The sequence below is a fragment of the Pleurodeles waltl genome, chromosome 12, assembly GCF_031143425.1.
Source record: "Pleurodeles waltl isolate 20211129_DDA chromosome 12, aPleWal1.hap1.20221129, whole genome shotgun sequence".
NCBI classification, from domain to species: Eukaryota; Metazoa; Chordata; class Amphibia; order Caudata; family Salamandridae; genus Pleurodeles; species Pleurodeles waltl.
This window is the reverse complement of record NC_090451.1, coordinates 32,373,077-32,385,244: the sequence shown is the minus strand read 5'-3', so window position 1 is coordinate 32,385,244 and position 12,168 is coordinate 32,373,077. Positions and strand designations below refer to the sequence as shown.

The 12,168-nt window shown below is 44.7% G+C and overlaps 1 protein-coding gene across 2 annotated transcripts in view; it reads right to left on the bottom strand.

The window, feature by feature from the left end:
• LOC138267799 (survival motor neuron protein 1-like) overlaps positions 1 to 6,453 on the bottom strand; it is a 32,253-nt gene extending 25,800 nt beyond the window's left edge. Inside the window, exons 1-2 of one of the 2 annotated variants that reach the window (XM_069217007.1) lie at positions 6,296 to 6,453; positions 1,789 to 1,875 (exon numbers count right to left, since the gene is read on the bottom strand). In XM_069217007.1, coding sequence (XP_069073108.1) covers positions 1,789 to 1,875; positions 6,296 to 6,343 — 135 coding nt within the window. In that variant the 5' untranslated portion in view covers positions 6,344 to 6,453. The remainder of the gene's footprint in view (positions 1 to 1,788; positions 1,876 to 6,295) is intronic. The other variant, XM_069217008.1, reaches the window with a different exon arrangement.
• Positions 6,454 to 12,168: the final 5,715 nt, after the last annotated feature.

The following is a 12,168-nucleotide window of genomic DNA, read 5'->3' as shown; positions in this document are numbered from 1 at the left end:
ACTTGATTGGAAAGCCAGTAAATAGCACAGCATTCTGCATGCTCCCCCCCTCGGTCCCAAGATCAAACAAGCAGTATGAGGGGGATTTGGGAGGAGGATGTGGCACTGCATTGTTTTCCTTGATCATTGGCACATTTGGGCTCCCATGCCCTCTCACCCACTTACTAAATTCAATCTTGTACGTCACAAATTGGGGTACTGAAATAATCACAGTGAACTAGGTCCGTACCTCGAAATATCAGAAAGCTTAAAAAAAATGGACATGTTTCAACTTCCTTCCACAGTGAGATGATTCTTAAGAAGAACAGACATTGAAACAAGCATTTGCAATGCAATGGGTCTCGCATTTGCTCGAGTTAGAGCTATTAGCGTTGTTAACTCCTAACCGGACTTTTCTTGCCAAATAAATTGAAAAATAAAACAGTTTCGCATGAGCGAGCCGATTCACAGCGCTACAGCCGCCATTGGCAGCAGTGTAAAGAGACACACAAAAGGAAAAAGTTATTGCAGTCAAACTTATCGGCAAAAGTGCAATTAGCCATGTAACAGGGGCGATGTCCGAGGCGGTAACAAAACCTCCCCAAGGAGGGACAAACGTAAAGCATTTACCAATGTCATCAAAGGATTTTTGAAGGGCAAGCCCACGAACCAGTGGTACTGATGGGTGTGAGGTGGGCGTGGTTAAAAGCCCAGGTACATACCAACATGTCGGAAAAGCAGCGCTCGTGCCCTGCTATGCTCAACCTAAAAATCCCTACCAGATTGAGAAGCCTGGGCCTCAGTGTTAGGATGCCCCTCACAAAAAGCAGTACTTGGAAGTGGCACGTCACTCACTGATTACAAGGTTGTGGTTTTGGGGGTGTCTGTTAACCCTATCATCAACAGAGATTGCAAGTCTTGTTGAAGTAAAAGGTCAAAGGTAAAAAAAATAACAAAAAAACACACTTGGAAATTTGTATCCACCGCACATGTTGGTGGTGGAATGGTCTAGTCTTCTGTGTTAGACACTGAGTGACCTCGGTGCCAGAGTTTAAGGAAGTATGAAGCAGTGTTCCATGCTAGGGTGAGACTAACCACACACCCTACAAGTGTCCTAGTCGCACACCTACTATCCTGGAGGCAAAAAACCCTTTACCTCTCAGGCCAGAGGGATAACTCGTCCAGTAGTGCCACAGGAAGCTCCCGCTTCTCGCTTTGGAGGTAGTGACCCCCACTCCCCCCTCATGCCAGAAGAGATATTAACCCGCTGTCTGTGAAGAGGGTCTATGCCTCCTGTATTGAAGGTGGAGTGACCCCTTCCCCCTCATCGGTGTTGCAGAAGAATATCCACAGCGCCTACAATAGTGCTCCAATAACTCCGCTTTCTGCTGCTGCAGGACTGGCCCTTGCCTCTCATACTACCCTGGCCTCATGCTAGCCCTACCTGGGGGTGCAGTGGCTCTCCTGCCTACTGTGCCACAACAGAGAATAACCACACCTTCTTCAATAGTAGTACAGGGAACACTCCTACTGCAGAGGAAGTGAAGTGACCTCCCCGTTTCCTCTAGCACAGAAGGAATAAATCCCACCTCCTATGACACTACTACAGTAACCCCATCTCAGTTGCCGCAGGTGGAGTCACCCCTTGCTTCTCATGCTGCTGCAGGGATAACCCCACCTCCGATGTTAAAGGCACAATGCGCCCGGTCCTCCCATGCTGGTGTTGGGATGAGTGAAGGATAAAAGCAGGCATTGTAAGAGGGCAGCCAGAGCTGCCCTCTCTGAAGCATGCTTGTCCTGGGAAGATACCTCTGGCCGAAGTACCTGAAAGGACTGCACAGCCTTCTCGTACGATTTGATCAGGGCTGCATCGTCCCATTCGTCAATGTCTTCGCTCTGCAAAGAAAGAAAGTGAACATGGGCTTCAGAAAAAAGAAAACCAAAGAACACAAGTGTGTACATACCTTCACTTAGTCTGAAAGTGTAACAGTCTTCAAACAGCAGATCAAGGACAGTACAGTCAAAATCGCCAGCTGGCCCCTGGGTTCAATGTGCTTTCTATAAATACACCTCTTAGGGTTCTTCATGGTTACTTACGTTTCATAATGTGATGTCCCATGAGATGGAATGGGACTGTGTCCCAACTCTATGGCCTTTTCTGATACAAGAGCGACGTTGGACTTCCTCTGCCGCAGCACAGCTGGCCTTTCATGGGTGATCCTGACATGTGACAACCTACTGTTGTTTGAACTGCAACATACTGTTTGTGTGTGAGAGAGAAAGAAGATTTCACTGCTGCTTCCTCTGATGTGCCTGCTCTTGAACGGATCGGAAAGCTTGAACTACTACAGCTACGCATATTATGTGTGTGAGAACTACATTCTAATGTTGCAACCTGCACCCTAACAGATTTGTATGTGAGTGAAGCTTGCAGTAATCCTTACTTTGCTGCTCCTGTTCCGCTCATGATGAATTCTTGTACAGCTCCTGTTTATGCTGTACCTGTTGTGTGTGAGGGAAGCACGTAAGGCTGCTGTCTGGTCTGTATTCTATGTGAGGGAATCGGGTACTGATGTTGCTTCTGCTTTACGTCTTATATATGTGTGAGGGAAGCTTGCACTGCTGCTGTCAGTGTTGTACCTGTTCTGTGTACGAGGGAAGCTTGCACTGCTGCTGCCTGTGCTGTGCCTATGCTGAGTGTGAGGGAGTCATGACCTTCTTCTGTATATGCTGTACCTGTTCTTTGTGTGGGGGAATGTGTTCCGTTGTTGCCTAGACTATCCCTCTTCTGTGTGCAAGGAAAGCTTGTACTGTTGCTGCCTGAGCTGTGCATGTAATGTAAGTAAGGGAAGCTTGCACTGCTAATGTCTATGCAGCATTAGTCATTTGTTCAAAGCCATTGGCAATATTGTTGCTCATGCTTACCTGTTATGTGCAAGGGAAGACTGACTTCTGTATCTTTTTGTGCAAGATAGAAGCTTGCACTGTGGATAACCCTTAGTAAGGTGCTTCAAAGATGGAGACATCAGACTGTGCTCTGCTAGACAAACCATGAATTATTTTTAGTTTCCCTTTCCCTACAAAATGATTTTGCTTTGTTGGGCAGTGCCTTCCAGATTCAGGCCTCAAAGAATCATAAAAATGTTACTAGGCCTGCAGATCGTTTAACTTGAATAATCTACTCAACCATAACTGTAATGTGCTTGACCCGTACATGGGTATCAAATTGGGTGATCCTAGGCAAATATTTTAGTTTACAGATTCGCCTTTTTCTTCATTCTCACATATGAGTGTACCTTCAAATTTGTGAGTGCAGCATTTCTGTATAAAATAAAACTTCATTAAGTAGACTAAACATTTGCACCATGTATAAAAGGATCTAGCCCACATTTAGGGGACACATGATTCATTACTTGCTTCTTAGTTTACTAATAGAATTGCTACAAGGGAAGCAGGGGTTATGTTTAAACACTCAGTTTTAATAAATATATTACTAAAGCATGATGTTGTCACACAGTGTCATTTACAGACAGAGAATTCCCAAGAAATGTCAAAAAATCCTTCCAACTAACTTGCAGCTTTACTGATAAAACTATGTAATGTATTACCAAATCTGTGAAAATCTGGTTTCAGAAAATATATTTATTATTTGCACATCACCAAGTAAAGTGTTCTGATACGTTTTCACCCTATTAAAATATTTTCATCACACAGAAGCACAATGGGCTTTCACAACTACTGAAATATATTTTGAAATGTTTGTACAGATGACTTGACTGTTTAAATGTTGTGTGTTAGGAAAAAACTGACAAAATCCTGGAACTCTGTGGTCAGACTGAAAATTTGTTATAAGACAATCTGACTTTTGACCTCTGTCTCTGAACTCAGAGCAAATGTGACAATAACAAGATTTAAAGGCCTCCTTTATTGTCTGACTGAAAAGCACACCTGTTCTATGTCAACTCACCAGAAGGGCGAGTAAGTCCTAAAAATAGCTTGACCTGTAAAATATGACTCACCATAGCGAGTGGGCGAGTAGAATTTTCGAGGCCTGAATTTAATAGTTGAGTAGTGTGCTTCTCATACTGCTAATCATGCACTTTACATCCCAGCTGGCACTCACAGTGCTCAGGTGGCCACTCTCAAAAACAAGGTGTTTCCAATTTGGGCTGCGCTTTCCAGACTTAGTTGTACCCCAAAGAAGGCACTTCTTGGGGTGTGGTGTACTGCTTGGAGAGTGCTTTAAATGCGGCTCCCGTTAGAGCGCTGGTCTCTACAATTGGTAGAGGGCAATTTAAACTGTGCTGTGGTTCGTGGGCAATGCTGGCATCCAATACAGAGTGTAGTGCAACACAGACTGTGATTGCAATGGCTTGTAGACAATGCTGGCATTGAAAGAGTGTTTTGTGTAAGGTACTCTTATGCAGTGCTGACATACTTAGGGTGTGCAGTGTAGCACATACTCAGCAGGTCCTCCTATTGTTGGCAACAACAGAGTGTGCAGTGCAACACATACTCTTAGTGGTGGCACCAACGGGGTGTGCAGTGCAGACACTGTCTCTTACATAGTCTGTGTACCAACAGGGTGTGCAGTGTAATACATACTCTGTAGTGTCCATTAGACGATCCTTGCATCACCAGGGTGTGCAGTGTAATACATACTCTGTATTGTCCATTAGACGATCCTTGCATCACAGGGTGTGCAGTGCAATACATCATTGTTAGACAGTGTTTGCATTAAAGGATTTGCAGTGCAACACATACTCTTAGTGTTGGCACCAACAGCGTGTGCAGTGAAGACATTGCCTCTTAGATAGTCTTTGCATCACCAGGGTGTGCAATGTAATACATACTCTGCAGTGTCCGTTAGACAGTCTTTGCATCAACAGGGTGTGCAGTGTAATACATACTCTGCGTTATCAGACAGTCTTTGCATCAACAGGGTGTGCAGTGTAATACATACTCTGCAGTGTCCGTTAGACAGTCTTTGCATCAACAGGGTGTGCAGTGTAATACATACTCTGCGTTATCAGACAGTCTTTGCATCAACAGGGTGTGCAGTGTAATACATACTCTGAGGTGTTCGTTAGACAGTCTTTGCATCAAAAAGGTGTGCAGTGTAATACATACTCTGCAGTGTTCGTTAGACAGTCTTTGCATCAACAGGGTGGGCAGTGTAATACATACTCTGCAGAGTCAGACAGTCTTTGCATCAACAGGGTGTGCAGTGTAATACATACTCTGAAGTGTGAGTGTCTTTGCATCTACAGGGTGTGCAGTGCAACACACCATTCTTAGACAGTGTGTGTATCTACAGGGTGTGCAGTGCAACACAGCATTCTTAGACAGTGTGTGCATCTACAGGGTGTGCAGTGCAACACATCATTGTCAGACAGTGTTTTTGCATCTACAGGGTGTGCAGTGTAATACATACTCTGCAGAGTCAGACAGTCTTTGCATCTACAGGGTGTGCAGTGTAATACATACTCTGCAGAGTCAGACAGTCTTTGCATCAACAGGGTGTGCAGTGTAATACATACTCTGAAGTGTGAGTGTCTTTGCATCTACAGGGTGTGCAGTGCAACACACCATTCTTAGACAGTGTGTGTATCTACAGGGTGTGCAGTGCAACACATCATTGTCAGACAGTGTTTTTGCATCTACAGGGTGTGCAGTGTAATACATACTCTGCAGTGTCAGACAGTCACTGCATCTTCAGGTTGTGCAGAGTCAGACAGTCTTTGCATCTACAGGGTGTGCAGTGTAATACATACTCTGCAGAGTCAGACAGTCTTTTCATCTACAGGGTGTGCAGTGTAATACATACTCTGCAGAGTCAGACAGTCTTTTCATCTACAGGGTGTGCAGTGTAATACATACTCTGCAGAGTCAGACAGTCTTTGCATCTACAGGGTGTGCAGTGTAATACATACTCTGCAGTGTCAGACAGTCTTTGTATCTACAGGGTGTGCAGTGTAATACATACTCTGCAGAGTCAGACAGTCTTAGCATCTACAGGGTGTGCAGTGCAACACATCATTCTTAGAGTGAGCATCAGCAGGGTGTTCAGTGCAGCACAGGAGGTGCTGTGTCCCCTGACTGCGGTCTCTAGGCAGAGCCCTCACCTGCACGGTGCTCTGTGCAGCTCTTGCTGTGCCTGGCGCTGGCAGACACTGCCGGGTGTGCAGTGCACCACAGACCATGCTGTGGTCCTGGCGCTGTCGTCCCGAGGACGTGCTGTGCAAACCAGACAGAGCCCTCCAGACTCATGCCTGCCCCCACCCAGCTCACCACGCCGCCCTCTCCCCCTCCTTACCTGCGAGCTGTCCTTCTGGTACACTATTTCCCCATCACAGGTAGCCATGGTGCCGCCTCTAGACCCCCATAATCACTGCACAGAAAGCAGACCCACTCAACAGGCATCAGCAGAGCTTGGCATGTGGGCAGCGCCGCGAGGCAGTCTGGGCATTGTAGTGAGACAGCGTGCCCGCACTGCTGTTGAAATGCAATCATCAACTACACTTCCCAAGATGCACAGCAACCACCAGTGACAACGGGGAAGACAGAGGCAGAGCGTCGCGCCCTCTTCCTACAGCGGCATCTAACGGTAGGATGGGGAAACTGCAGGACTCCCAACCTCCCGCCTTCAATGTCCGCAGCGAGCAGCTCCAGACCATAGAAAGGAAAGAAACACTACCCGGAACACTTGTCTCAAAAAGTGCCAATAGAACTAGAGCGCCAACCTCCTAATTAGGCAAATTAAAATGTTTAAAAATATTTGTAAACAATCAAGCTTGGGCAAAACAATACAATTATGCTGCATTACTGGCATGACTACATGTATTAAGTATTGCATAAAATTATTTCTTTGAACGTTTTAGAATCTGAGACCCATTCTCAACATCATTATCTATATCATATAGAAAACAAAATCTGCAGGGTCCCTACACAGGTGCCTTGTTGCGTCAGGGTTTTGTACACCTCAATCTAGCTGTTGCAAAAACAGTACTGTATTGCATCCACAAACATTTTGTAAATAATAACGTTTTGGCAATATTTGCACATTTCACCATAGCAATAAAGTAGTATTGCTTTTCTTGTATTGTGTATAGGTAAGTGCCAGATTTCCTGAATTAGCCGGGAGACATAATATTGTGTGTGCAGTAAAAATAATGTTATTATACCTTTGGACAGCTTAAAACGTACTCCAACGCAAAGCAAATTTATGGGAATTTCAGCACCTGAGATTTTTCCAAATCTACCTCCTAATGCTGCCATACATGTGTTTAGAAGACATGGAAAGTGATTTGTCTCCATTAAGGGTGCCACCTCACCAGTCTTTTGCCAGCCTGGCTATATTTTTATTCCAAGACAGGTTAAAAAAAGGAAAATCATTAAAATATGATCTTTTATCCCCTTGGAAATGTAAACTGAACGCCGCAAATAGAAAATAGAAAAATGTCAAAATAAGTTTTGTGCTGTCTATACTATTCTTTAATGGGTTTTGAAGAAAATAAAGGTAGAATTTCTGTTATATCTGCAGTCAACATTATCTAATGCCTGCAATAAGTGAATTGAGAGAACTCAGATTACAATTACTTTGGGGTACCTGAGGACATTTTCAATATGTTCTCACGTGCAATCGATTTTTTCTTGTTTACCATGTAATAAAATGGTGATAACACTATCTGAAAAAATTGCATCATTGCTCCGTCTCTTAGTAAAGCAAGAAAAGTAATCTTAGATGGTTCTAAATTCAATCAGGCTTTGGATAATATTGAATTTGAATTATATATGTTTGTCTGTTCAATGCATCACATTTTGATAAATGTATGTAGTATTTCAGTCTTGGAACAGTTCCTGTCAGAGCTAAACACGTTGGCTGGAGATCTTAACCCATCTGTATGTTGAATCAATAAAGGAACAAGGAGATATGAAGTATACATGTGGCAATCATGTTTTCATTACACTAGGACTATCTCCAAGAAACACATTAGAGAAGAGAATAATTGTGAATTCTTGCCTGAGGTCTAAGAAAATAGAACAACATTTTAGATTGTTTCCCCTCCACCAAATCTTTTGAAACTGCTTGCATAACATTGAGGGCGGCCAGCCATTAGGGGTTAGAGCGCCTATGTTTTTTGAATGGTAAAGGAAAGTATTGAACTCTAACCACTGTGGTGTCTGTAAAGCAATATGTCTTTTTCAAAATATCGCTTAATTTCTAAGAATAGACCCTTGTATCCAGCTTCTACTTCCAATCACACTTTCAATGCAAAAAAACACCATCTATAAGGTTTTCAGGAACAACTGGTAACAAGTCCTAGATGAAGCAAACAGTGTCTTCAGTGCCTAGCATGAACATTCAGGACAACATGGAAATTTAATCTAGATACCTACAAGATAACCACTGACATTTTCTACACATTATGAATGTCCTGCGGCCTTATAGAAATGTTTCTGATTCTAAATTTAGGCACCCATGTCGAGTGGGTCCTCAAGAAAAGCAAATCCATTCACCAAGCAGCACCAACACATCGAGTGCATCGCCAGCCTTTTCTTCGCAAAAATAAACGCAGCACTGTTGAGTTCAGAGTACAGAGCTCAGTTGATAATCAAGATTGGGAGTGTAGGTCTTTGACAAACAGCATGATAAACAGAATATGGGCACTGCACACAGATCAGGTATGAAGGCTTGTGGTCTCAAGAGCCAACATATTGATCAGAACTAGATGGCAGAACAGGACAGGTTAGAGCCTCCCAGCCAGCACAGTTGTCTGGTTGCAAAGACATATTGGCGATACACTGAAAGCTTACCTACACGTGCATTCTACTCATTGCTTACCAGTGGCTTTTGTGTTTTACACTTTCATTTGATTGTCTTCTATTCACTGGCTTTATTTGTTTTAGCCCATCCATCTTCTAATTGTCAATCCTATGGAACACAGACTGTTTACCACAGCTCTGATTGACTCCTTCTATTTTACCACAAGTGCCTGTGTTTCTGGAACACTTTCTTTTCTTTTTTTTGTAAATCACTACATGAGAGTGCGTATCTTTTCCAGGTGTCTTCCTGGTGTGCTTCTCTGCACACCCCAGTGTTCCCTGTTATTTTCTCTTCCATGTTCTGCTCTCCCCCTTCTCCATCCCTGGTTGCTTTCCCCCACCTCTGGGCCAGTTGTGCTTTTGCACCCCCCTTCCACATGCCCTGGAGGAGTTCAGGCCATTGGCTGTCTTTCACTACAGTGCATGACTGCCCCGATCTGAAGTGTAAGACCTCTTGCCCTACTAGACCAGGGTTCTGCAAAGTCCTGGAGAGCCAGGTCCATGCCAGGTTTTTAGCATATCCACATTTAGAAAAAAGATGTTGTAGAAATCTACATTTTTCTAAATGTGGATATGCTAAAAATCAGGCATGGACCCGGCTCTCCAGGACCGACTTTGCAGAACCCTGTCCTAGACAGGCTGCAGAGTTTGTGCTGCAGAGAAGTAAAGTGGTTGCTCCTGTTTTTTGCTCCACAAGTTTTACATTTGACTCCAAGTTTTACATCACAATATTTAGCTCTAGCCCACAGGACTGCTTTTAGTAGTTTATAGGCAAAAGCCTATTGTGGACCATGGTGCTTTAACTGAGTTGAAAAAGGTAGGGGTGAAATCCTCTGAAAGGGGCGTGCCCTAAGTAAATAAGGGCGTGGACTAAAACGTGTGAACTACAATTGGTAATTACAAATGGTACATACTTGACCATAACTCTGTGCACATTAAACAGGGGCCAAGGATTGGATGAGCATATAATCTGAACACTTATATCCCATTGACTAACAGTGCCTTCAGCCTCAGCATCACAGCTCTCACTCATGACCTATTATGAACATCATCCCACAACAAGAACTCATCCAGACACCTAAATGTTCATATAACAAACAAGCACTGAAAACCCAATAAAACCTGCATGAGTACAATGTGGAGTGGGACATCACTCTGTGATGATTTACAGCATCTTTCAGCCCTCCAAACTCATGTCTGCTGTTTGCCTGACATGTTTATCACAGCAGCAATCATGCAGACCATCCACTCAGGGGCCCCAATGGGTCCATGCCCCTATCACGTCTACAACCTGTAACACCACCAATCAGCACTGCTCTCATCCACATCTGCAACACCTCCATCACGTCCACCATACTCCTTGGTCAGAAGTCAATGCTCTTCTCAAGAAACCATCAATGACCGAAACAACTGAGCAACTTCTGACCCATCTCCCTGCTCCATTACCCAGCTAAAGTGATTGAGAAGGCCATCAACAAGCAACTCAACCCACCTTGAGATCCACCACCGGTTGAACAACACCCAATCAGGATTCAGAAAGAACCACAGCACCATAACAGCACTAATTGCAGCCACTGACAACATCCGGAGCATCCTGGACTGAGGAGAAACATTGCCCTGATCCTACTCAACCTCTCCACAGCTTTAGACACTGTCTCCCACAACACTTCCATCCGAAGACTCCAAGAGATTGGCATTGATGGATATACACTCAACTGGATCTGCTCTTTCCTTAGAGAAGAACCCAAAGGTCAAATTGCTACCATTCACATCAGAGACCAAGAATGTGATCTGCGAAATCCCCCAGGGATCGTCACTCAGCCCCACCCTGTTCAACATCTACATGACAATGCTCCTCAACATCAACATATCCCAAGACATCACCACCATCTCCTACACTGACAACACACAACTCATCCTCTCCGTGACGGACAACCACCACCAGTATCAACTTCAGCAACTGCTGAACCATGGTGGGAGAGTGGACGACAATCAACTGCTTGAAGCTCAATTCTGACAAGATGGAAGTACTGTTTTTCAGAAGTAAGACCTCCCCATAGGACCCCAACTGTAAAGCAACTCTTAGTTGTGCCAGCATGGCATAACAATACTTGAGGGGCCCCGTCTGCAAAGTACATGGAGCCCCGCCACCCGGACCCAGTTGGGAGTTCTCAGGCCAGAGCCCGCCACCCATACACATTGTACTATGGTGAGGGGGCCCCTGGAGCTCGCCGCCCCCACCACCTGCGTGGCTCATTTTACACCACTGTTACTCCAGTGGCCTCTCATCTCCATGTGAGCTGCACTCACTATTTCAAGAAGGCAAGTGTTGCCATCTTCTCTGTCTGTCAGGCAGGGAAGAGAGCTGTGTCACCATCAACATTCCATGTTTGGCCCAATCATCTTAAACCTCAGCTGTTGTCAGCAGTCACATAGTATGCTTAGATGGGAGAGGGGGCAATGCTCTTCTCTCGTACAGCCAGTGCTGGGACTGATGGTGTTATGGCTCTCCATCAGCCACAGCCATGTTATGGATACATGAAGCTTAAGGGGGTGGGTGAAACAGTATCTTTCAACTGTCCAACAGCAGCAGGCCCCTTAAAAATCCCTTGCTGCACAGCGGCATCTCAGGAAGTATCAGACCTTGCTTGGGTGTGTAGAAAACGTTCTGTCTGGACCCCAGTCCTATGGTAGTTTATATGTGGTAGTATCAAGGTTTCACCTACTTGCACCAACTTGGCCAGTAGGTGGTGGTGCAGGGGGGTCTAGTAGGACCAAAGGTGGTTAAAATTCAGAGGTCAGGGATCCCTCCATTTGCCCTTTGAGGCTATGGTCATGGAGACACAGGGTGGTGCCATGATCTGGGACCAACGCTCTCCAGGTCCAGCTTGTGGCAGACATTGGATGCAACCAGGTATGTTTCACGTGCCTGGAGGTGCGCTTCCCCCCATCCTGATAAAGTGAAAATATTCAAATGTAGGTTATGGCCAATTTAAATCCGAACAAGGACTGTATCCCTTTGATTGTTTCAAGTCCAGTTATTCTCTGCTTGTTATTGTATGTGTGTGAAGTATGATACCAAAAGTATTGGTATTCCAGCTGCATAAAAAGGGGCTGGAGGCTCAAGCAGCTGACCGCATTCCACCCAGCAGAAGTCAAAATAAACTGTATTTGATATGTTGAAAAGTCTAAATGTAACATACGCTAAGATACCAGTACAAGTGTTTTGAACCCAACAGGGCCATGAGCACTTTTACAAGTAGCAGAGGTATTATATGACCTCGTATCATTTCTACCTGATTCGGACAAATAGGTCTCCTTCCGCCTTCTTCAGAGGCTGTGTTCAGGCTTGCTCTGTGCAAA